At 42.3% G+C, this 23328-nt stretch overlaps 1 protein-coding gene across 1 annotated transcript in view; it reads left to right on the top strand.

The window, feature by feature from the left end:
* LOC110504004 (mannosyl-oligosaccharide 1,2-alpha-mannosidase IA) overlaps window positions 1-20121 on the top strand; it is a 203201-nt gene extending 183080 nt beyond the window's left edge. Inside the window, exons 6-12 of the mRNA XM_036973737.1 lie at window positions 2822-2945; window positions 3479-3572; window positions 4958-5073; window positions 6307-6526; window positions 14084-14256; window positions 16552-16667; window positions 18372-20121. Of these exons, the coding sequence (XP_036829632.1) occupies window positions 2822-2945; window positions 3479-3572; window positions 4958-5073; window positions 6307-6526; window positions 14084-14256; window positions 16552-16667; window positions 18372-18516 (988 nt within the window). The 3' untranslated portion in view covers window positions 18517-20121. The remainder of the gene's footprint in view (window positions 1-2821; window positions 2946-3478; window positions 3573-4957; window positions 5074-6306; window positions 6527-14083; window positions 14257-16551; window positions 16668-18371) is intronic.
* The last annotated feature ends 3207 nt before the right edge of the window (window positions 20122-23328 follow it).

Raw genomic sequence — 23328 nt, forward strand, 5'->3', positions numbered from 1 at the left:
ACACACACACACACACACACACACACACACACACACACACACACACACCTACACCCAAACAGCAAGGGATTTCATTGTACAGTAGCTCAGAGAGAAACGATGTTGCCCCATAATGTACAAGTACTAGATATTTAATGTCCTCAAACACACAAACACAAACACCAAGGGAATTCAGTGTAACACAATTAATATGCTGCCAATGGGCTGACTTGAACGTCTTCGAATTCCTCTGTTGTATATGTAGCATGTCCCATGTGGTCTTTCATACAGTATTTCGGGACTACTTATAGAATGTGCTCCCAAAAGGCCTCAACACATTGAAGAACCTCAAGATAAATACTTTGTAGTTAGCGATGCGAACACATTCATACAAGGAGCACAATGAATAATGCATAGAGAAAGCGCTGAACACTTGGTTGCAAGTTACTGAATGCGAAAGCTGAGAATTATTTTTGCAAGTTTCCTAAAGTGTGCAATGTACTAATTTACAGTGCCACCAGAAAGTATTCACACCACTTGACTTTTTCCACATTTTGTTGTGTTACAGATTCCATTGAAATGGTTTGTCCCTGGCCTACACACAATACTCCATAATGTCAAAGTGGAAGCCTAAATAACTTAAGGAGTTACATTTGCTTAAGAAGTCACATAACTCGTTGCATGGACTCACTCTGTGTGCAATAATAGTGTTTAACATGATTTTTTAATTACTACCTCATCTCTGTACCAAACACATACAATTATCGGTGAGGTCCCTAAGTCTAGCAGTGAATTTCAAACATATATTCAACCACAAAGACCAGGGATGTTTTCCAATGCCTCGCAAAGAAGGGCACCTATTGGTAGATTTAAAAAATAAAAGCAGACATGGAATATCCCTTTGAGCATGGCAAAGTTATTAATTACACTTCGGATGGTGTATCAATACATCCAGTCACTACAAAGATACAGGCGTCCTTCCTAACTCAGTTGCCGGAGAGAAAGGAAACCAATCAGGGATTTGACCATGAGGCCAATGGGGACTTTAAAACCGTTACAGAGTTGAATGCCTGTGATAGGAGTAAACTGAGGATGGATCACAACATTGTTACTCCACAATACTAACCTAAATGACAGAGTGAAAAGAAGGAAGCCTGTACATAATACAAATATTCAAAAACATGTATCCTGTTTGCAATAAGTCACTAAAGCCATTCACTCCTAATCGACGGGCCCTGATGTTACTTTAGCTTGAGCAGCTAATGGTGGATTACCAAACTAATACGAAGCATATTCATCAGGACGACATCTCTCTTTGCTTCCATCCCTTTATAGTTTCTCTTTTTTTCTTTCCATCCTCCGCTAATACGTTCCGTTCCATTCATCCCTTTATCACTTTCTATTAATGTAGGATTAGGTCATGTACCATAATGTAATGTAATGACGTTCCATCTCACCTCCTCTGATCAGGTCAGGCAGAGTGTATTAGCACGTTGTTGAAGTCATAATTTAGACATAGACACACTGTTATTCTGAGACGGCTGCGCATATCATCCTCACAGTGCACTACTTTCATAGAGAAATAAGACTAAAGGATATGGGTTGCATCCGACACCGCACCCCATTCTCTATATAGTGTTCTACTCACTGTAGTGTACTACTTTGACCAGAACCCTATGGGTCCTGGTCAAAATTATTGCACTATATAGGAACTAGGGTGCCATTTTGGTTTATTGGTGACCCTGGTTGACGCTCTTGTTTCAGTCTCTAAGATGAACTTAACGCTTTCCTCGACTCTGCAGAGGTAGACGGTGTTATTGATCTACAAAGGGCGGTAAGCCTCCCACTCTGTTCCCCAGACAAATGATGCGGTGCATCAGCTAGCATCTGGGTTGGTGCCCAAGGGGGACAAACAGATCCAGACCTGCTTAATCTTTATACTGCGCCCTAAATTGCACCCTATTCCCTATATAGTGTACTACTTTTGTCCAGGGCTCCCATGGCTTTGGTCAATAGTAGTGAACAATGTTTTCAATAGGGTGCCATTTGGGACGCAACCTTAGTCGCTGTACTTTCTTCAGCACCAAAACACACAATTCTGGAGAGTGATGAACAATTGTAATATCTGACTGGATATCTGTCTCCTCGGCTCAGTGCTTTCTGAAAAGCAAGAAAGAAACAAATGATGGGCTGTTGCTCTGGGATATAAAAGAAAACACATTTTGGAGATATTGTAGGTGTTGGTGCACTAGAACCATATAATGCATTGGCTCCAAGACACTTAGTTGCCTCAAAGACAAACCAGGGAACTGCTGAAAGTGACACCACACTGAGGTGAAAATGAAATGTTTTTCATTACTGACACTGGTGTTGATTGTTTATCTGTACAATCTGCCTACATTTTGTAAGGACAAAATGCAATTGTAGCATCACATCAAGATGCAATACTGTTTATTTGCCCATTATTAAAATGTTGCAGAAAGTAATTATTTTTTTTAATGCTAGCATGGATTTATTGTCTTGAGTGTGAACCGGTGTGTAATGGTGTGTGTTGACTGTGGTCCTCACTTGTTCCGGTATGGTTTCTGTCCCCAGTGTGTATAACAGTGTGTGTTGACTGTGGTCCTCACTTGTCCCGTTATGGTTTCTGTTCCCAGTGTGTATAACAGTGTGTGTTGACTGTGGTCCTCACTTGTCCCGTTATGGTTTCTGTTCCCAGTGTGTATAACAGTGTGTGTTGACTGTGGTCCTCACTTGTCCCGTTATGGTTTCTGTCCCCAGTGTGTATAACAGTGTGTGTTGACTGTGGTCCTCACTTGTCCCGGTATGGTTTCTATTGCAGTGGCACCAGTTGGAGCTGGGGCTGGGCGTCAGCCGGGAGCAGTATCCTGGCGGAGTTTGGAACCCTGCACCTGGAGTTTGTCCACCTATCAGAGCTCTCCAACAATGGCATCTACACAGAGAAGGTATGTACTACAGTACCCACAATTCTGTGAGTGACTTGGGTCGCACAAATCCAGAAACTTAGTTAGAATCCAGTTAGAATCGTTCCACAGGAATTTCTCAAAAAAACCTGGGAACTTTGTGGGACGTTTTCTGCCATTTTGCGTGACTGTCTGCGACCGAATTTCAGATTTGACTCAGTAAAATATGTTAAACCGTTAACATCGTATGCTCATCAGTGCAATGCTCTATGCCATTATCCATGTGTGGTTTTCTTCCTGCAGTCCTTACTATTCTTAAGGACTTGACTTTCCATTCATTTAATGGATATTTGTGAATGCTTTTAATGGGCATACTGAACATAATGGCAACTCTCCTTGGATGACTACGTTTCCTTTCTAATTTGTCTGTGAGTGTCAACTTCAGGGGCCAAGGACATTTAAATCCATTTAGAAGCACGTGTGATGCCAAAGTTGAATTCCTCTCTACAGTTCTTTTTAGTTTACAGAAAGATTTTTTGTTTTGTTTTTTGTTTTTTTACTGTGTGGTGTTGCAGGTTATGAATATCCGAAAGCTGTTGAACAAAATCGAGAAGCCTCACGGTCTCTATCCCAACTTCTTGAGTCCCGTCAGTGGCAACTGGGTCCAACGTGAGTACTGGTCTCCACCGAAGGAGATACACATTATTATGTTATTATCATGGAACATAAGGGCACTGGCCAGCCACACTAGTAGACTAGAATGTCTACTAGACAGCCTGAGTGGCATTCTACTAGCCAAAGGTACAACATTTGTGCCACGCCACATTTTCTACTAGCCTGGTCTGAAAGGTGCTATCTGGCTAGCGGGCTAGCTTAGTTTACCTCACCACACTTCACACACTGTATCCACAGGAAAGCCTTTGCCACTATACAAGCACCTCCTTTGTAATTGTAGTACAGCAGTAAAGAACGTCCTTGGTTAACCCGGTCACAGGCAAACCGTAGACTTTTTAAAACTGTACAGGAATTCCATATTATTACCCTGTAGTCGTCCGTGAACTGATCTTTCTACACACTCCTCCGGCCTTGCAGGAGCGCTCCGATTTAAATCCTTTGGAGCCTCCTTGTCATCCATCCATCCCTTTTTCTTCCTTTCTTTCTTTCTTTCTTTCTTTCTTTCTTTCTTTCTTTCTTTCTTTCTTTCTGTAGCAACGTCAGTCTCAAGCAGGGCTGTAAAATCGCCTCGCTCTGGGTTATTCAAATAATAATGAATCCAATTACGTCGGGGAATTGAATCTTTTCCGATTCGTCTGAAAGGCAGTGGAATGGGAGATGCCAAGACGGGCTCTGAAGATGTGGGTCTGGAAGTCCTAATCTGGCTGATTATGGGGATAATTGTTGTTGTGGGCAAATGGTTAATGAAGCAGGTAGATAAGGAGGAGAGGAAGGAGAGGGGGATGGGTGTTCAGTCCGGCCTGTGTTTTTGTCAGCATGGGCACATGAGGCACAGAGCAGAAAGCACTGATTCACACAGACCTCTCCCACAGTCTCTGGTGTTCTGTTGTCAAGGGCTAGCAGAACGCTGCGTGATAACCTTTCACAGTGTGTAGGAATGTGTGGTGGTGGAGGGTGGGCGGGCGGGCGTGCCTGCATGGATGTGTGTGTGGATGTGTGAGCGCACAAAAACGTCTCCAACGCGGTATCTTATCCAGAGTTGTTAAATTAGCATGAAATTGAGTGGGAGGAAAAAAATATATATCTGAAGTTGTACTAACCAATTATCATTTTTATTTAAATTAAAACCACAACTGTGTGGGTACGTGATAAAGCTAGCCATAATGACAATGCTATTTTCTTTGCTAAGACTACTCAGAGTATGAATCTACAAATCAGTCAGCCTGTCATACCCCACGTATACCCTGATTCTATTTGACTCTATTTGATTGGTTGTTGGGTTTCGCCCGTTGTGAGACTGCAGAGTAATGTTTGTGAAAAAGACCCCCCCCCCCCCTGTGTGGAGATAATGTCAGATGTCTCTCTTTTTTCTCTCCCAGATCATGTTTCCATTGGCGGCCTGGGGGATAGCTTCTACGAGTATCTGATCAAATCATATCTGATGTCAGACAAGACGGACGAGGAGGCTAAGAAGATGTACTACAGTGCTCTGGAGGTAGGAGAACTTCCATGTAGCACACAGCGAGGGACCTACTGCTGTCGTCAGGGGGCCGCTCGGTCTCAGCAGGCAATATGGAAGGATATACGGATGGAGGGAACAAAGGAAAGGAGGACTGGAGTCTGTTATTGCTGTAGTTTTAGAATTCAGTATGCTTTTACAGTACATCATAACAAGTATCAGCAACCCGTGATGCACAAACACACACACGACACATGCACACGCGTGCAAGTGTGCACACAAAGTCACAAACAGACACGCAAACATGCACATGAGCTAACACACGCATACATGCAAGCATGCACGTGCACACACACTCACACATACACACTCACAAACATGGCATGACACACACAACCTCCTCCACACACCTAATCCCTCAGCCATCAATTAGCACAATATCCTCTCCTTAAATACTATTGACACTTGTCTTTTAGGCTGATGAGACTGATGAGAGAGAGAGAGAGAGAGAGACAGAGAGAGAGAGAGAGAACTCTGTTTCCTGACTTTCCAAAGAAAGACAAACTCTGCAACAGGGGTGTTTCTCTATCTCTGTTTCTCTCTTTCCATCCCTCTATCTCTCCTTTGTTTCCACCAGATTTCCACCTCTCTCTCTCTCCTGGAATCAGAATAGAATGTGTTATAGGATGTAAAAATAATCCCATACATAAATACCAATATGGACACGTTGTTCACATTGGCTATGTGCATAGATAGTATGTCTACAGAACATGCATCCACAGAGCATTGTGGATAGAACAAGCCAAACAACAACTTGGGTACACACAAATTGAAGCAGCTGACATCCCAGTACTGCCATGGCACCTGTGCTGTAGATAGAAATGTATTCCAGACCTTCCAATTGCTTCTCCAGTATCTCGTCTTTAAATCAGATTTAAATTGAAAAAGAATTGCGGTCTTTTTTTATTGACAGTGTTTCGCCGTCTCAGTTTCAGAGTAACAGAAGCATTCAGAAACCACAGAGTTGAAATCATACGTATAGAATGACTAGAATAAAAAGCCTGGATTCTATTTCTAAGGTAGAAAGCTGTATTCTACTGTATGTATGTAGAATACCCCCAGGCTAGTATAAATGCTAACCATGTTTCCCCATCACAGTACCAGCAGGATTCAAAGCAACACTGAGTTGAAAAAAATGCTTCAGTATGCAGTCAATTAATATAGATTTACCTGTGTCTCACCCATTTATAAATGTCAATCATCCCCCAGGCCATCGAGGCTAACCTGGTGCAGAAGTCCCCTGGTGGGCTGACCTACATGGCGGAGTGGAGGGGGGGCATCCTGGACCACAAGATGGGCCACCTGGCCTGCTTCTCCGGGGGCATGGTGGTGATCGGCGCGGACGACGGAGCTCCAGAGAAGAGACAGCACTACCTGGACCTGGCTGCAGAGATTACGCACACCTGCCATGAGAGTTACAGTAGATCTGGTGAGTAGGACTGGGAAGGCATTGAGTATAGGACATCTGTGTGACCAAGGACAGGTATGAGATGAGTATTTAAGGATATTGGATATCCAATGGCTGGATGTTGCTCTGTGTATTCAGAGCAATTAGAGCATTTCCTGTTATTGTGCAGGACATTATCAAGTCAGTGAAATTACAATGCTGTTAGACTATCTTGTTAACCTCTCTGGCGTCCCACCTCGACAACAGCCAGTGAAATTGCAGGGCGCCAAATCCAAAACAACAGAAATCCCATAATTAAAGTTCCTCAAACATACAAGTATTATACGCCATTTTAAAATTAAACTTCTCGTAAATCCAACCACAGTGTCCGATTTCAAATAGGCTTTATGGTGAAAGCACACCAAACGATTATGTTAGGTCAGCGCCTAGTCACAGAAATCCATACAGCCATTTTCCAACCAAGGAGAGGTGTCACAAAAGTCAGAAATAGCATTAAAATGGATCACTTACCTTTGATGATTTTCTTCTGGTGGCACTCCCATGTCTACATGTTAGACAATAAATGTTTGTTTTGTTCGATAATGTCCCTCTTTATGACCAAAAATCTCCTTTTTGTTTGCGCGTTTAGTCCAGTAATCCGAATGCACAAGGTGCGGGCACTAAATCCAGACGAAAAGTTTTTAAAAAGTACAACAAAGTTCGTAGAAACATGTCAAACGATGTTTAACCTTTTTGGGATAGGGGGCAGCATTTCACTTTTGGATGAATAGCGTGCCCAGAGTGAACTGTCTCCTACTCTGTCCCAGATGCTAATATATGCATATTATTATTAGTATTGGATAGAAAATACTCTGAACTCATCTGGCAGGCAAAAACCTGAGAAGAAATCCAAACAGGAAGTAAGAAATCTGAGGTTGGTCGATGATTTTCAACCCAGTCCCTATTGAATTCACAGTGAGATATGGATGAAGTTGCACTTCCTAGGGCTTCCACTCAATGTCAACCGTCTTTAGAAACTGGTTTGAGGATTCTACTATAAAGGAGGGGCTCATGAGAGCTCTTTGAGTCAGTGGACTGGTAGGGTGTCTCAGGCTTGTAACGTGCGCTCCCGACAGAGTTTGCTCTCGTTCCAGTGCTTTTCTCTGATTGAAACCTTATTGATGATTTATGTTAAAAACATCATAAAGATTGATTCCATACATCGCTTTGCTTGTTTCTACGAACTGTAACGGAACATTTCGAGTTTTTGTCTGAATGAAGTGCTCGCGCCTCATTAAGATGGATTACTGGGCTGAACACGCTAACAACAAGTGGCTAAATGATGGACTTTATGGAACTTTATGGAACAAATCAGTCATTTATTGTCGAACATTGATTCCTGGGAGTGCCTTCTGATGAAGATCATCAAAGGTAAGTGAATATTTATAGTGTTTTTTCTAACTTCTGACTCCAAAATGGCGGATATTTCTTTGGCTGGATTGGGCTGAGCGCCGTTCTCAGATTATGCTTTTTCCGTAAAGTTTTTTTGAAATCCGACACAGCGGTTGATTTAAGGAGAAGTCTATCTTTAATTCTGTGAATAACACTTGTATCTTTTATCAATGTTTATTATGAGTATTTCTGCCAAATCACCGGATGTTTTGGAATCAAAACATTACTGCACGAAACGCGCCAATGTAATCTGAGATTTTTGGATATAAATATGCACATTATCGAACAAAACATACATGTATTGTGTAACATGATGTCCTATGAGTGTAATCTGATGAAGATCATCAAAGGTTAGTGATTCATTTTATTTATATTTCTGCTTTTTGTGACTCCTATCTTTGGCTGGGAAAATGGCTGTGTGTTTTTTGACTTGGCTATGACCTAACATAATCATATGTTGTGCTTTCGCTGTAAAGCATTTTTTAAATCAGACACGATGGGTAGATTAACAAGATGTTTATCTTTCATTTGCTCTATTGGACTTGTTAAAACCTTTCTAGGGCAGGCGTTACGCTAGCGGGACCCCACGACCACATTCCGCTGAAAAGGCAGCGTGCGAAATTCGAAAATATTTATTTGAAATATGTAACATTAACAAATCCAATACAACAAATGAAATATAAACATCCTGTTAATCTACCCATGGTGTCCGATTTAAAAAATGATTTACAGCGAAAGCACAACATATGATTATGTTAGCTAAAAAAAAGTTATTCCAAATTATTCTTTATCATCTTTCGACACTTCAATGTGCACTCATGCTGTCCTACCAGACCTCCTTTGAAAGGAGTAATCATTTGAAGGCAGTCAGTGGTGATTCAGAATGGAGAGAAAGACCAAGATGTCTGTTATTTGTAAAATAAACAGAGAATGAGAGTCTCACAGAGACCACAGGCAAATTATTTGTAGCACAACTCAACCTGGAGAGGACAAAGATCAAACAAGACCAAGATCATCTAGTCTTGATGAAATTCCACACACACAGTTCATTTTACACTATTTTGGGGTTTATATGGTATATATATATTGTTAAAACTATTCATATTGTTAACTATTCTGGTCATGGTGTTCATATTTTTGAAGTTAAAATTACACTAAATGGAGTAAATATCCAACTTGCAAAGAGTTGGTTAAATTGAACTCTAATTGCCATTTTATTATTTTCAGTATCATTTTTTATCAACTCCTTTGCCATTTTTCAATTTTCTGTGTTGTTTAAAATTAATAATCAACTCCAGCAGAGTACATTTCTCTTTCAGTTTACTTCCTTTGAGTTATAAGGGTATAAAGCCTTATTTAAATATTTATTGTGTCACATTATGGTTACTCATAATGGAGGTTAAAGTACTGCGTCCCAATCAACTCCAGTTATCAACACTAACTGCAGGGAGCGTATCACTACTCACTACCGAGGGTTAAGAAAACTCCCAGTAGAGTCAATTCAACCCAACATTTTTCAACTATCCTTTATTTACTGTGCTCTGTCTGGATGGAGAATGAACTCGAGGGAATCTAAAAGACTGAGGGAAAAAAAGATGAGTTGTGTACACTTTTGGCAGAAAAAAACTTGCTTGAACTTGATTTCTCGTTCTCGGCCTTGAAACTTCCGGAAATATATTATTAGGGAATCAATTTTGTGTGTTTTCACCACAGGGTGAGCAGACCGGTTTCATCCTGAAAATACAGCTGATGCGACTCATCGCATAACAGGTTTCTTGATATACTTAGAAGACTTTTGATCTCTCCACCCAAAAGGCACCTCCTCCTTTTTATGGCCATCCTCTGCTTTTTCTTCATTTTTTCCCCTTCTCATTAGAGGGCTGCTCAATATTTCACTTCCGAGCCTCTTAGCTTTTGTTGGATTGGATGCCCTTGGAGTGAGAAAGGAGGTTAAAAGGGTCTCTCCTTCTGCTGCACCTCTCTGCTGTCTGGATCTGTGCCATCAACACAACAGGGCCGGCTGGCCCCCGTCTTCTAGCCAAATAAAATAAATGTTTAATTGTCCCATGCGCCGAATACAACAGGTAGACCTTACAGTGAAATGCTTACTTACAAGCCCTCAACCAACAATTCAATTCAACAATTCAGAAAATCCCCCCCAAAAAGTAAGAGATAAGAATAACAAATAATTAAAGCACAGCAGTAAATAGCAATAGCGGGGCTATATACAGGGGGTACTGGTACAGAGTCAATGTGTCAATGTGCGGGGGCACCGGTGTCGAGGTAATTGTTGTAATTATGTACATGTAGGTAGAGTTATTAAAGTGGCTATGCATAGATAATAACAGAGAGTAGCAGCAGCATGAGGTGGGGGGGGGGGGATGCAAATAGTCTGGGTAGCCATTTGATTAACTGTTCATGAGTCTTATGGCTTGGGGGTAGAAGCTCTTTAGAAGCCTCTTGGACCTAGACTTGGTGCTCCGGTACCGCTTGCCGTGCGGTAGCAGAGAGAACAGTTTATGACTAGGGTGGCTGTAGTCTTTGACAATTTTTAGGGCCTTCCTCTGACACCACCTGGTATAGAGGTCCTGGAAGGCAGGAAGCTTGGCCCCAGTGATGTACTGGGCCGTACGCACTACCCTCTTTAGTGCCTTGCGGTCGGAGGCCGAGCAGTTTCCATACCAGGCAGTGATGCAACCAGTCAGGATGCTCTCGATGGTGCAGCTATAGAACCTTTGATGATCTGAGGACCCATGCCAAATCTTTTCAGTCTCCTGAAAGGGAATAGGTTTTGTCGTGCCCTCTTCACGACTGTCTTGGTGTGCTTGGTGACCATGTTAGTTTTATGGTGATGTGGACAGGTGGGAAAGGGCAGTGTGGAGTGCAATAGAGAGTGCATCATCTGTGGATCTGTTGGTGCAGTATGCAAATTGGAGTGGGTCTAGGGTTTCTGGGATAAGGGTGTTGATGTAAGCCATGAACAGCCTTTCAAAGCATTTCATGGCTACAGACGTGAGTGCTACGGGTCGGTAGTCATTTAGGCAGGTTACCTTAGTGTTCTTGGGCACAGGGACTATGGTGGTCTGCTAGAAACATGTTGGTATTACAGACTCAGACAGGGAGAGGTTGAAAATGTCAGGGAAGACACTTGCCAGTTGGTCAGCACATGCTCGGAGTACACGTCCTGGTAATCCGTCTGGCCCAGCCACCTTGTGAATGTTGACCTGTTTAAATCAAATCCAATCAAATCTTACTCACATCGGCTGCGGAGAGCGTGATCTCACAGTCATCTGGAACAGCTGATGCTCTCATGCATGTTTCAGTGTTACTTGCCTCGAAGCGAGCATAGAAGTTATTTAGCTCATCTGGTATGCTCATGTCACTGGGCAGCTCTCGCCTGTGCTTCCCTTTGTAGTCTGTAATAGTTTGCAAGCCCTGCCACATCCGACAAGCGTCGTAGCCGGTGTAGTATGATTCGATCTTAGTACTTTATTGACACTTTGCCTGTTTGATGGTTCGTCAGAGGGCATTGCGGGATTTCTTATAAGCTGCTCCTTTTAAAGCTGCAGCTCTAGCCTTTAGCTCAGTGTGAATGTTCCCTGTAATCCATGGCTTCTGGTTGGGATGTGTACGTACAGTCACTGTGGGGACGAAGTCCTCGATGCACTTATTGATAAAGCCAATGACTGATGTGGTGTACTCCTCAATGCCATTGGAGGAATCCCGGAACATAATCCAGTCTTTGCTAGCAAAACAGATTTGTAGTTTAGCATCTGCTTCATCGGACCACTTTTTTTATAGACCGAGTCACTGGTGCTTCCTGCTTTAATTTTTGCTTGTAAGCAGGAATCAGGAGGATAGCGTTATGGTCAGATTTGCCAAATGGAGGGTGAGGGAGAGCTTTGTACGAGTCTCTGTGTGTGGAGTACATTTTTTTTCCCTCTGGTTGCACATTTAACATGCTGATAGAAATGAGGTAAAGCTGATTTAAGTTTCCCTGCGTTAAAGTCTGCTGCCACTAGGAGTATCGCCTCTGGGTGAGCGTTTTCCTGTTGGCGGAATACAGCTCATTGAGTGTGGATTTTGTGCCAGCCTCGGTCTTTGGTGGAATGTAGGCAGCTTCGAAAAATACAGATGAAAACTCTTTAGGTAGATAGTGTGGTCTACCGCTTATAATGAGATACTCTACCTCAGGCGAGCAAAACCTTGAGACTGCTCCAGCTATTGTTTACAAATATGCATAGGCCCCCACCCCGTGTCTTACCAGAGGCTGCTGTTCTGTCCTGCCGATAGAGTGTATAACCCACCAGCTGTATGTTCTTAATGTTGTTATTCAGTCACGGCTCGGTGAAACATAAGATATTACAGTTTTTAATGTCCCATTGGTCGGATATATGTGCTTTCAGTTTGTCCCATTTATTTTCCAGCGATTGAACGTTAGCTATCGGAACGTAAGGCACAGATTAAGCACTCGTTGCCTGATCCTCACAAGGCATCCTGACCTCTTTCCGCGAAACCTACGTTTCCTTTTCCAGCGAATATCGAGGATCTGGGCCTGGTCCTGTATCTGTAGTATATCCCTCGCGTCTGACTCATTGAAGAAGAAATCCTCGTCCAATTTGAGGTGAGTAATCTCAGTTCTGATGTCCAGAAGCTATTTTCAGTAGCAGCAACATGGTGTACAAAACAAGTTACAAACAACACTTTTTTGTTTTGTTAATAGCACGGTTGGTTAAGAGCCGTTAAGACGGCAGCCCTACCCTCCGGCACAAACTTTACATCCCAAATGGATTCAGACATGAGGGAAAATGTCTGAAGGTTTTCCGTCATTGGCTAGTGTGCCTCGCTGTTGGGGAGGAGAGGAAGGTTGATGTATAGAAACATAAAACAGTCAATAGTTCAAAAGGCAGATGGGTTCTCGGTCCTAAAAAGAGTTGAGAAATTTGGAGTCGGTTGTGTGTGCTGAAATAGAAAGGAGATGATGTCAAGGAGTGAAATGCCACTGCTGCCATTGCTGCTCTCATTCCTTTCCTGCCAGATGGATGTAGTGACTGCAGTGAGTAGGTACAACAATGGATGTACTTACTAAGGATTGCCCCTTTAACAGGCAAGTGACCTTCATACAGCAGAACTATGTCCCCATTTGAACGCGATCCATTAACCTGTAAGAATGATTTTTTTATTCTGTCCACTGTTCTGCGACTGTCCTGCTAAATCGTTCCCTTGTCCCACAGTTGGGCTTTTTACATGTGGTCACCCTAATTCCACCAGTGGAGGCTTTGCTACTGCAACATGTGACACCAGCTTTTCGCATGTGAGGGGAATAACATTATTTCAACCCCACGTGTGAACTTGCAATTCCACATGTGAAATATAACTGCAATATCCGATATTCACAAACTGCAATTCACATGTGAGGTGAAACGTGTTATTCTCCTCACGTGTGAACATGTGAACGCTACATTTAATGCATGTGAAAAGATGGTTTCACATGTGAAATTTAAGCTCAACGTGTGTGTGATTTCACATGTGAAAATGCAAATTTGACGTGTTTTTTTTGTTGTCTGCAAACGACCTGGCAAATAACCTACAACGGTTTTGGGGGGAAAAAACACTATGTGAAACATGCGTCATGTGACATACGTAGTAATACACAATCATCCTGATTGAGATTCAAAATGTGAAATGTTGCCATGCCAATGGACTTACCCTGAACTGTAAATGTAAAATAAATTGCTACCCAGAATAGCAACCATTGGGCTACTGTAGATGGGAATCCTGTTCACATGCTGTCGCTATGGCCTTCCAGAGTGGCAGCCGGCTAACAGAGACAGAATGTCTAGACCATCTGGATTACAAGACCAACTGGGGAACAGGTCTTTATTGTAGAGCTCATTTTCCATGACTTTTTAGAGCGTAATGTCGGAATCCTGATTCTGTGCCAGGGCAATAGTATTTATAGTGCGTTGCTAATTCACCCACAGCTATGTGGTTTGTTTTGATTTGTTTCAGTACCTCAGAAGACTGATTGAACAAACTATTAACTTAAAAATAAATTGACTCAAATAAAATTCCTCATCTCTCATGTTTTTGTTTTAAGTACGTCATTTAATCTGTTCACTCTGTGTCTCTCGAATCTCCCTTTAGCTACGAAATTAGGGCCCGAGGCATTCCGATTCGACGGCGGGGCAGAAGCCACGGCGACCAGACTGAGTGACAGATACTACATCCTGCGGCCGGAGGTCATCGAGAGCTACATGTACATGTGGAGGTTGACCCATGACCCCAAGTACCGGGAGTGGGGCTGGGAGGCAGTGGAGGTGAGTCACACAGACGTTAACGTTTCACAGTCTTCATGATGCAGCCATAATGTCACTAAAGTAATGACTTATAACTCTGGTGCTTTATCGGCAAAATATCTTCTGGTTATATTTGTTACATTTTTATTAGCAATGAGTTTAAACTGAGTGGAGATCTGGCTCTTATCCTTAAAGTGCATTTAACAAGGATGTGTAAAGAACAATAAAACCGTGATTCTAGAATATGTTGTTGAAATATGATTAAAAACCTCAATAGAGACAATCATATTCCACATACAGATGGCGGATCTTAACTTGATCACTCTTGTGGCAGAGCATTTTCCTGCTGCATCAGGAAATTCAAACGAGTCCCTGAAAAATAGCAGTTATCTTTTCTCCATGTGCGGGCAGTCGAGTCACTTGGATCAGGGCTTGCTATCAAAATCATTTTCTCTCTCACTCGCTTAAATGCTATGCCTAGGTCCTATTACTGCAACATTCAAATGTACAAAAATGTATCTGAAATGCAGCCATACGCATTAACTGTCGTTTTATCGTTTTATATAGCTTAACACAATATAAATATTGGTCTACATTAGGTTACGACCATACAAGTGTATCCTAAGGTCAAAATTGAGTTCAGTCGTGGCCTTGAGGTGATCTAGCTGTTAGGGTCGCTGCCTTCAGCGCTCACATATAGGCCTACCGTGCAGGCCTACCACACCTTTCTCGCACAAATAACTCAATCCCCCGATTGACTTGATTTATTTACACATTTCAAATATTATTCCAGGGATATTTTACCCCTGATCTTGATAAGACATGACCATACCAGACACTTTAGGAGAACATAAATAGGAAACAAATATAATAATAACAATAGGCTACATAGGCCATAGTAGATTTGCCATGGTAAATTATTATAAACTTCCTTTCTATTGCACGGAATGTTTGCCAAAGAGATAAATCGCCCTTCTGCTCAAAAAGGACTAAGTTGTTCTGATGACAATACCAACCGTGTGTGTTGAATTTAGTCAATCACTGAATTGACCAACTGAGCTAATTGATCACGTCAGTGATGACTAAATTCAACACACCTGGTCTTCCATGGAGGGCCTAGTTTGAGTTTTTTCCTTTCAATTAAGCCCTAGACAACCAGGTGTGGGGAGTTCCTTACTAATTAGTGACCTTAATCCATCAATCAAGTACAAGTGAGGAGCGAAAACCCACAGACACTCGGCCCTCCGTGGAATGAGTTTGACACCTGTGCTGTAACCCCTGCCGGAATGAATCCTGTAAACACGTGGAATGAATGCGTAAAAAAACTATACATTCGTCCACGAGTCAAAGGGTAGTGGGCCGGATTCGAAGCCATGCCGACTCTGGCATATGTGTGCCGGGGTTAGTGGCTGTAACCGTTGGACCACATAGGCACTGAGAAAACCAACCATTTATTATACCTGTTGCGTTCCTTCGACATATCATAAAACAATAGTTTTTTAAAAATCTAGTTTTCCTCCTGCGACGAAAGGGTTCAAATTGAGATCTGACATCTATACTGGTCTCTGTCCATGCGTATTCTCTCGAGGAACTAATGTACAGTACATATAATTGAACATGGTCACGGTCCTTCGATGCTACGTCTAACAAGGCAGTGTGAGGGCAGAACTAGCCAGGCTGATTAGCATATTACTGCCCCTTGACAACAGCAGACTAATGCACCATAATTAACACAGACCCCTGTTCTTACTGTTGCATCTGCACGAGAAGAAGCAAAGTGTGGGGTTTGACAACCCTTTGTGCCCCATAATTAATGCACGTGTCAGTCTGATCACACAGGATGAATGCTATATCTATCATCCCAACCCCCCGTTTGCAATGGCTAAGGGGATTGCGAGCCACGCTATTAGCTCTGCCCCCATTCACCACCTCAACCCCAAGCTCTTGTTCTCACTCGTGCTACTGGATGCCGTGGAATATTGTATAAGGTGCCCCAGGACAAGACCTTAATATAAGTAGGCTTTATGTTTGGTGTACTGTGAGGCAAAATAGTGTGTTTGAGGTCATGGTACCAGGTTGACGCATCTGTCTCTGGCTCTCCATAAACGACCTTATGTTCCCGTATCAGCGTTGCGCTACTCCAGTACTTGAGCGCTGCAGTCCTACTACTGGAAGTTTGATTTGATAGGAATTGCCGTCATTACGTCGATAGGTAGGGAGATGCTGTCTGTGCCCATTGGCTAACTGCTGGTATAGTACATGTCCATTTTGACATGAACATCCCTCCTGCGCTCTTCTTTCTATTCTTCTCCCCAGGCTCTGGAGCAACACTGCAGAGTCGAAGCTGGTTTCTCTGGGATCCGAGACGTGTACGCCCAGACAGTCAGCCACGATAACATGCAACAAAGCTTTTTCCTCTCCGAGACACTCAAGTAAGTCTAACACGGCCAGTCAACCCCCCCCCCCCCCCCCCCCCCTCCACCTACTGAGAATATACCAGCAAACACTTAGCTTTTTTTGATTTGTAAACGGCCCTAGAGCTTCTTCCACTAAGTGTAAGTAGCATATACAGTTTCTGAGAAGTAGTAAGAAGTAAATGGCAATTGCAGTTTAAATCCCCCTAGAGTTGGTCGAATTAGCATAATACAAAAATCCCCATTAAAATCCGTTAGTTTAAGCTCCAGATATATTTTTTCACTGGCTGCTTCTCAATCCACCGCATCCACCGATGTTGCCCTTCCGCGTCTGCGGTGAAAGGTGACAGAGCCAGAGCGGGGTTTATCAGACCACGAGACATCCCGAGAAATCTGTCTCCTCACCAAAACGTCTGTGGTAGCTTGACCCCTCTATGGGAAGATGAGACTACGTGTTGGTTATTTTGCTCTAGGACGCCCACAAGCCTCACAAGAAAACAAAATCATTCCGGACCTTCCTTTTATCTCTCAGATATAGGATAGACTGTTCAGAACAAACTTCCTTTAGATTGTTGGGGGAAATATCTGTTTGTTTATCCATGTGCGAAGCTGTTATTCAATGCATTTCTATGGGCTAATAGCAGTAAGGCTAAATTCAACGTTTCGTCAAATAATAGTTTTATTTTTATACCTTAAAGGATCCTAAAACTTCATATCAAATAAATAAATGATCCTTGGTATGACCATCTTAAAACAATTCCATATGTTAGCTTGGAACCCCCATCTCCCTGGCTTAGACTCCCTGGCTTAGACTCCCTGGCTTAGACTCCCTGGATTAGACTCCCTGGCTTAGACTCCCTGGCTTAGACTCCCTGGCTTAGACTCCCTGGCTTAGACTCCCTGGCTTAGACTCCCTGGCTTAGACTCTAAAGCATGAAGAAATGTTTTCTCGTTAGCTATGGTATACACTTTCCACCCTATTTACTGGTCTGTCTGTCTGTCGCGAGAACACTCACATTAGTCTAAGATATTCACACAATATGTTGAGTGCACTCGAGCACAGTATCTTCATCTCAACATTTACAGACAAACCTTATCGTGAAAGGAATAGAAATGGAGGAATTCCCATTTAGATTCAGCTGAAAGACTCCATCTCGCCCCCTCTCAGATTCCGTTTGTGATGGGCTGGTTAAGTGATGTGGACAATCCACATAGTGATGTTGCTTCAGACCGTGAGGGACGTGTGAGTGTCGTCTGGGCCCCCTTAGATAAAGAACCCTTAAAAAACGTTGGTGGGAAAATGGAGAAAGCTGTGTTTTATACTAAATCTTTTCAGGAGAGATAAGATGAGTTATAATTTATTTATTTTATAAAAAAAATGGGGGGGGGGCGATCTCCAGACAGGCTTTAAATTAAGCACCCGCTTCACCTTGCTGTTGTTCATCATTTATTGTATGCGTCAATAATTCAATTATTTCATTCAATAGTCATTACAAAGAGACTTGTTTTACGAAAGCAAAGAATGTCATGTCGTCACATCAGTAGTTCATCTATCACTGCCCAACCATGATTAAAACATGTTTTATTGGCTCATACAATAGCATTATAGCCATGATGCATTTGTTTAGATACCCGTAGTCTAGGAGAAAACTAGCCGGTGTGCGAATCCTTTATTCATGCCGTTCGCTTCCTCCAGACACTGACTCTGTTTGTCCCTCTCAGGTATCTATACCTGCTCTTCTCTGACGATGACCTACTGCCTCTGGAGGACTGGGTGTTCAACACGGAAGCTCACCCCCTGCCCGTCGTCCGCAAGAGCTGCCTACAGGGGGAGGGAGGGACACACGACAAGACAACCTCGGAGTAGCAGCCTGCTGTATAACCACTGCACAACTCACCTGCATACAGACACTGAATAACACGTATTCTTACATCACATGCATACAACACACACACATAGACACACACACAGACCCACACAGGACAGCATTACACACAGGTAACAACAACACAACAAAATGCAGGGCCCACGTCCCTTGGGCCCTGTTACAGACTCTCAATTCCTTTCCAGTAAAGGATCTTGTCGTATACGCTGTGATTGTATAATCTTGAGCCGGGTCGGGACTACTTCCTGCCGGCGTTACTTTCTGTGGACAATCAGGACGAACATGATTTTCATGAAAAGAGCACCTTTTTTTCTTTCCTTCTTTCCTCTGTGAGGAAACCAAGAGTATCTTGCAGACCCAAATGTAATGGGAAGAGTGCTGTATTATGGGCCATATTGAGAGAGAGAGAGAGAGAGAGAACCACTGAGCTTTTGCTTTGATTCCGTTTTTCACCGCAATCAATTAATGATTTCACCTGATCTTGTCATGGCTTTTCTTCTCTGTCTCTTTGACCAAAGTTGTTTGTTGTTTTGTTCACCCCCTCACAATTCCCTTAACACATCCTTTTTGTGGTGAGGTTTGACAGACGAATAGGGAGGGATGAATGGTGTTGAATATTAAATGTATAGACAATTGTGAAATGTAATACTCAAAATCCACCTTGAAAATGATTTTTTATTCAGAGTTTCCTGGCAGAAACAGGTTAATTGAATAATAACAGGCATGGGGAAAAATTGAAAACGGAAGAGGTTGTTGGAGTGTCTTACATGTCCAGGGACCATTTTTATAAATGGTTTGTCTTTATAATTTGTTTCGAGTACAATACTGGTGACATATTTTCATCGGGGCAAGTCTGCGTTGAATCCTCCTTACCCTCTTTCAGAGCGTAGCTTCACATTGTGTGAGTCCTGTGACTTTAACACAACTGTCAGTCCTGTTACTGTAACACAGGTGTCGGTCCTGTGACTGTAACACTGTAACACAAGTGTAAGTCCTGTTACTGCAGCACTGTAGAACGAGTGTCAGTCCTGTGACTCCAACAAGTGACAGTCCTGCTACTGTAATACAAGCACTCACAACCATCCCAGAGGCAAGATCACCACAGCTAGTCTCAGTCGCTTACTATGACTGGGCTCAAATATGCTTGCCAAAGTTATCAGCCCTCATCGAGAGCTCCAGCTCTCTCAAATCCGCAGTGGGGAAAGTTAGGCTTGAAGCTAAGGGTTTCCTAAAAATGTATTTCGTAGAGGGGAATGTGAATGGCGCTTTCCTATTTCATCCTTATTCGTATCATCACTGCTGTCCAATGCAGAGAGAATGTGCTGTACATACCTGGATGAATGTAAGGGTCCCCTGTATTAGCTTGTCTTCAGTTTCCTTTGTGATTTATTTGACTTGATTATGTCATTATTTTCATTGCTTTTTCATTTTGCTTCCCTCAGGTGTTTCTGTAAAAGAGGAAAAAACGTTTGACTAATTATAGTTCTGGTTGATATGAATTATTGTTATTACTTATCTTTCATTGTTGAATATTTTCAAATACTGATAAAAGACCTGTGCAACTTTGTACATTTAAAGCAAATTCATTTGCTTTGTCTGGATTCTTTTGTTGTTGTCTGTCCCTAATATTACTGCTTATGGTTTTTACTGTATGTTAAATCTATGTTTGACCTCAACTTCCAACACATTGACTGAGTGTATTTCCTGAATACACAACTGTCAACTTAACCTATTGATATGGAAGACCTAAGAGCTTCGCCATACTTCACGTATGAAACCGCATCACGTATCTGTACCACCAATGCTGCAATTGGCAAAGCTCTGCTTTCTGTTGCTTTGTGCTCCAGGTCTACCAATACAACGTCTCCTATACCTTAGCACCCAAGGCTGTCAACATCGATATCAGACAAGATCACTCTCCAATGACATCAAGGTTACAAATATGTACATGGCTCTTAGCTCTTGTTCACGTTGTCGTTCAGGGCCCACATTCACAAAACCTTCTTAAGAAACGTTTTCTTTTTTTTTTTGCGTAAGAAGTGGTTTGTGAATCTGGGCCCAGGTACACAAAACACTGCAGGGGAATGGGTGTTTGGTTGAGTGAAGTCAGTGGGTGTTTGGTTAAGTGAAGCCAGAAGGTATAGTGTGAAAGAGTGATCAGAACATAGAAGGGCACGCCAGCTAAGCCTTCAAACAGTCTGTACATTGAGTACAACTCTTGTGAAGGTAGTTCTTTGCATAACATCTAGACATACTTTATGCCATCTATGTCTCAAAGACTCAACAACTTATTCAATATCATAAATGCATAGTTTTACGCAGTGTTGGGGAGTAGTGAACTACATGCAGTTCAACTAGTAATTTGACTACATTTTGCAGTGGCTTAGTGATAGTTGAACACATTTCAAATCTAGGTAGTGTTTTCAGTAGTTCACTTTTTCACAATGTAGCGGTATAGCTAACTTCTGGAACTACACTCTACTTTTTTGGGGAAAAAAAACAAATATGGGTGAAGTAGGAAATAATTCCCTTTCTTTTTTGGAATTAGACCTGGAAAAGCTTCACTTGAAAAATCGTTTTTTGTTTAATAGGCTAAACTACACCTTCTGTTAACATATAACCCCAAAGTGATTGGTTCTTGCCATTTGTTGTCTATGACATTTAAATAGGAACATTTTCACAAAATAGTTGGATGTAATGAACTCTTTCAAAGTAACTTTGAGTAAACTGCATATTCTTCAGGGTAGCTTTAATGTAGCTTCCTTTCTTCCCGTGTGAAGTAATTGGTAGCTTGGTAAACTATATTTTCAGAATATCTTCCCCAACACTGGTTTTGTGCTGCTTGGATTCATTGCTAGTATATCACTCTGCGTTTTAATGGAATTTTTCCTCATTGATTTTCATGAGAGGAGATGAGGTGCTCACTGAGTGAAGACATTTGATTAATTGTTGGCACAGGGGAAGTTCATTACAGATGTAATTGATGGGGGGGGAAGTCTCCAAGATAGGTAAGGTTCCAGCAATTAGGAATCAAAAATGAATCATGTGGGTTTAGTCATCTCACCAATGGAACACAGGAGAGACAATTTAATTTCATTCTGCTGCAAAAAGTATACCTTCACATGTAACCAGAAGGGCTCATCCAAATCAAGTTATTAGAATTGTATTATATTTTGTCAACAGAGCAAATGTACTTGTTTAGGTAATGGTTTAAGTCAAGCAGACAAAAAAAAAAACAGACAATAGTATTTTGTAAGAAATGCCTGTAATTCTCCCCTTTTCTTACCTTTACACAATATTTTTGGAGTCAAACGGAGACAAAGACATGCTGACATACTAAGAGATGCCTTAGCTTTAAGGTCTGAGAAAGATTGAAGCTGAGAGCAATGAGAGCATGGTGTGCATCCACGAGCAGCCCTGTTCGGTGTTGGGAGCTACGGATGGGGGGTATTACTGTACATTTGAATGCACCTGGGACTGATACTGATAATCCGTCCTGTCTTCCCCCCCGTAATAATTCCAGTGAAACAGAGCAGAGGAGACGGTGGGGGCCAGTCACCACTGCTTAGTGAGCGGCCATTGTTATCTTCCTCTCACAGCTTGGTCTCGGCGGCCCCACACGGCTCACGTATGGCCCCCATAGCTCTATGTGCATGTACTGCCGTCAATATGGCCGACCTTGCAGAGGAAGGCCCGACAACGTTTGGCGTGGACCTGGTGTGTGTGTGTGTGTGGACAACAAAGGGGAATGGCAGGGGATTTAAATTATCGTATGTGTGCACTGTAAAGAAGAGGTGAGGCGATGTGTTGTACTAGCATATGCCTGCTCACTTCCCTGTGTCTCTTCCGATGACCAGGGAGGCAGCGAGACAGACTATAATTCAAGGCTGTTTCCTTATTCAACCTCCCTCTTCAAGGGATGAAATTAAGATCAAGATTTGACTTCATGCTCAATGGCTTTTACCCCCTGCCCTCTCGTCTGTGCGCGCTTTCATGGTTTGTTAAGTGGTTATTTTCTCTCAGGGTTTTGAAGAGTAAAAAAAGAGAAACAATTTAAAGATTTTCAGGATAATACCTCAACAACAAAAATAAGAAACTGCCCATATCTAATCTTGTGAAAGGACGGGTTTGTTTTTGTTTTTGACAGCTCTTTGCGGTGAAAGGCCGATTTCCCAAAGGCAGACTACAAAGGCAGACTACAAAGGCAGACTCCAAAGGCAGACTCCAAAGGAAGACTCCAAAGGCAGACTCCAAAGGCAGACTCCAAAGGAAGACTCCAAAGGCAGACTCCAAAGGCAGACTCCAAAGGCAGACATTTCCGTGCCATTGTTCAATAGAAAAAGATGGAAGAAACAGAGCAGGCCTGAATATGACTGACCAAAGGTCAAACAATGGAAGTAGAAACATTAGGCATTTCCCCAAGCATTATCAAATTCTAATGAACCTCTTTCCTGTCCGATTCAATTAGTCTCTATCCTCGCTCAATTATATTCTTTCCGTTCTTGTGTTTCCCTCAGTTGGAGATATAGCAGTTAAATGGCTGCTTTTGCTACAGTACGATGAAAATGGAGCACACCATTTATAGTATAGCACCTGTTGATGCATTGGATACAAGCGTTGCTCTACTCTAAATCTGCTTTATTTGGGTGGGGAAACCTGATGCTTGCTGTTGCTTGGAAGACAGGGCTACATTCAGTGAGAATGATACTGATTTGTATGCATTGCCAAGAGAATGAAATACATACCTCTAGGAGAAAATTGCACTTTATTTGATACATTTAAAGGTTTCATGA

Source organism: Oncorhynchus mykiss, chromosome 3, assembly GCF_013265735.2.
Source record: "Oncorhynchus mykiss isolate Arlee chromosome 3, USDA_OmykA_1.1, whole genome shotgun sequence".
NCBI classification, from domain to species: domain Eukaryota; kingdom Metazoa; phylum Chordata; class Actinopteri; order Salmoniformes; family Salmonidae; genus Oncorhynchus; species Oncorhynchus mykiss.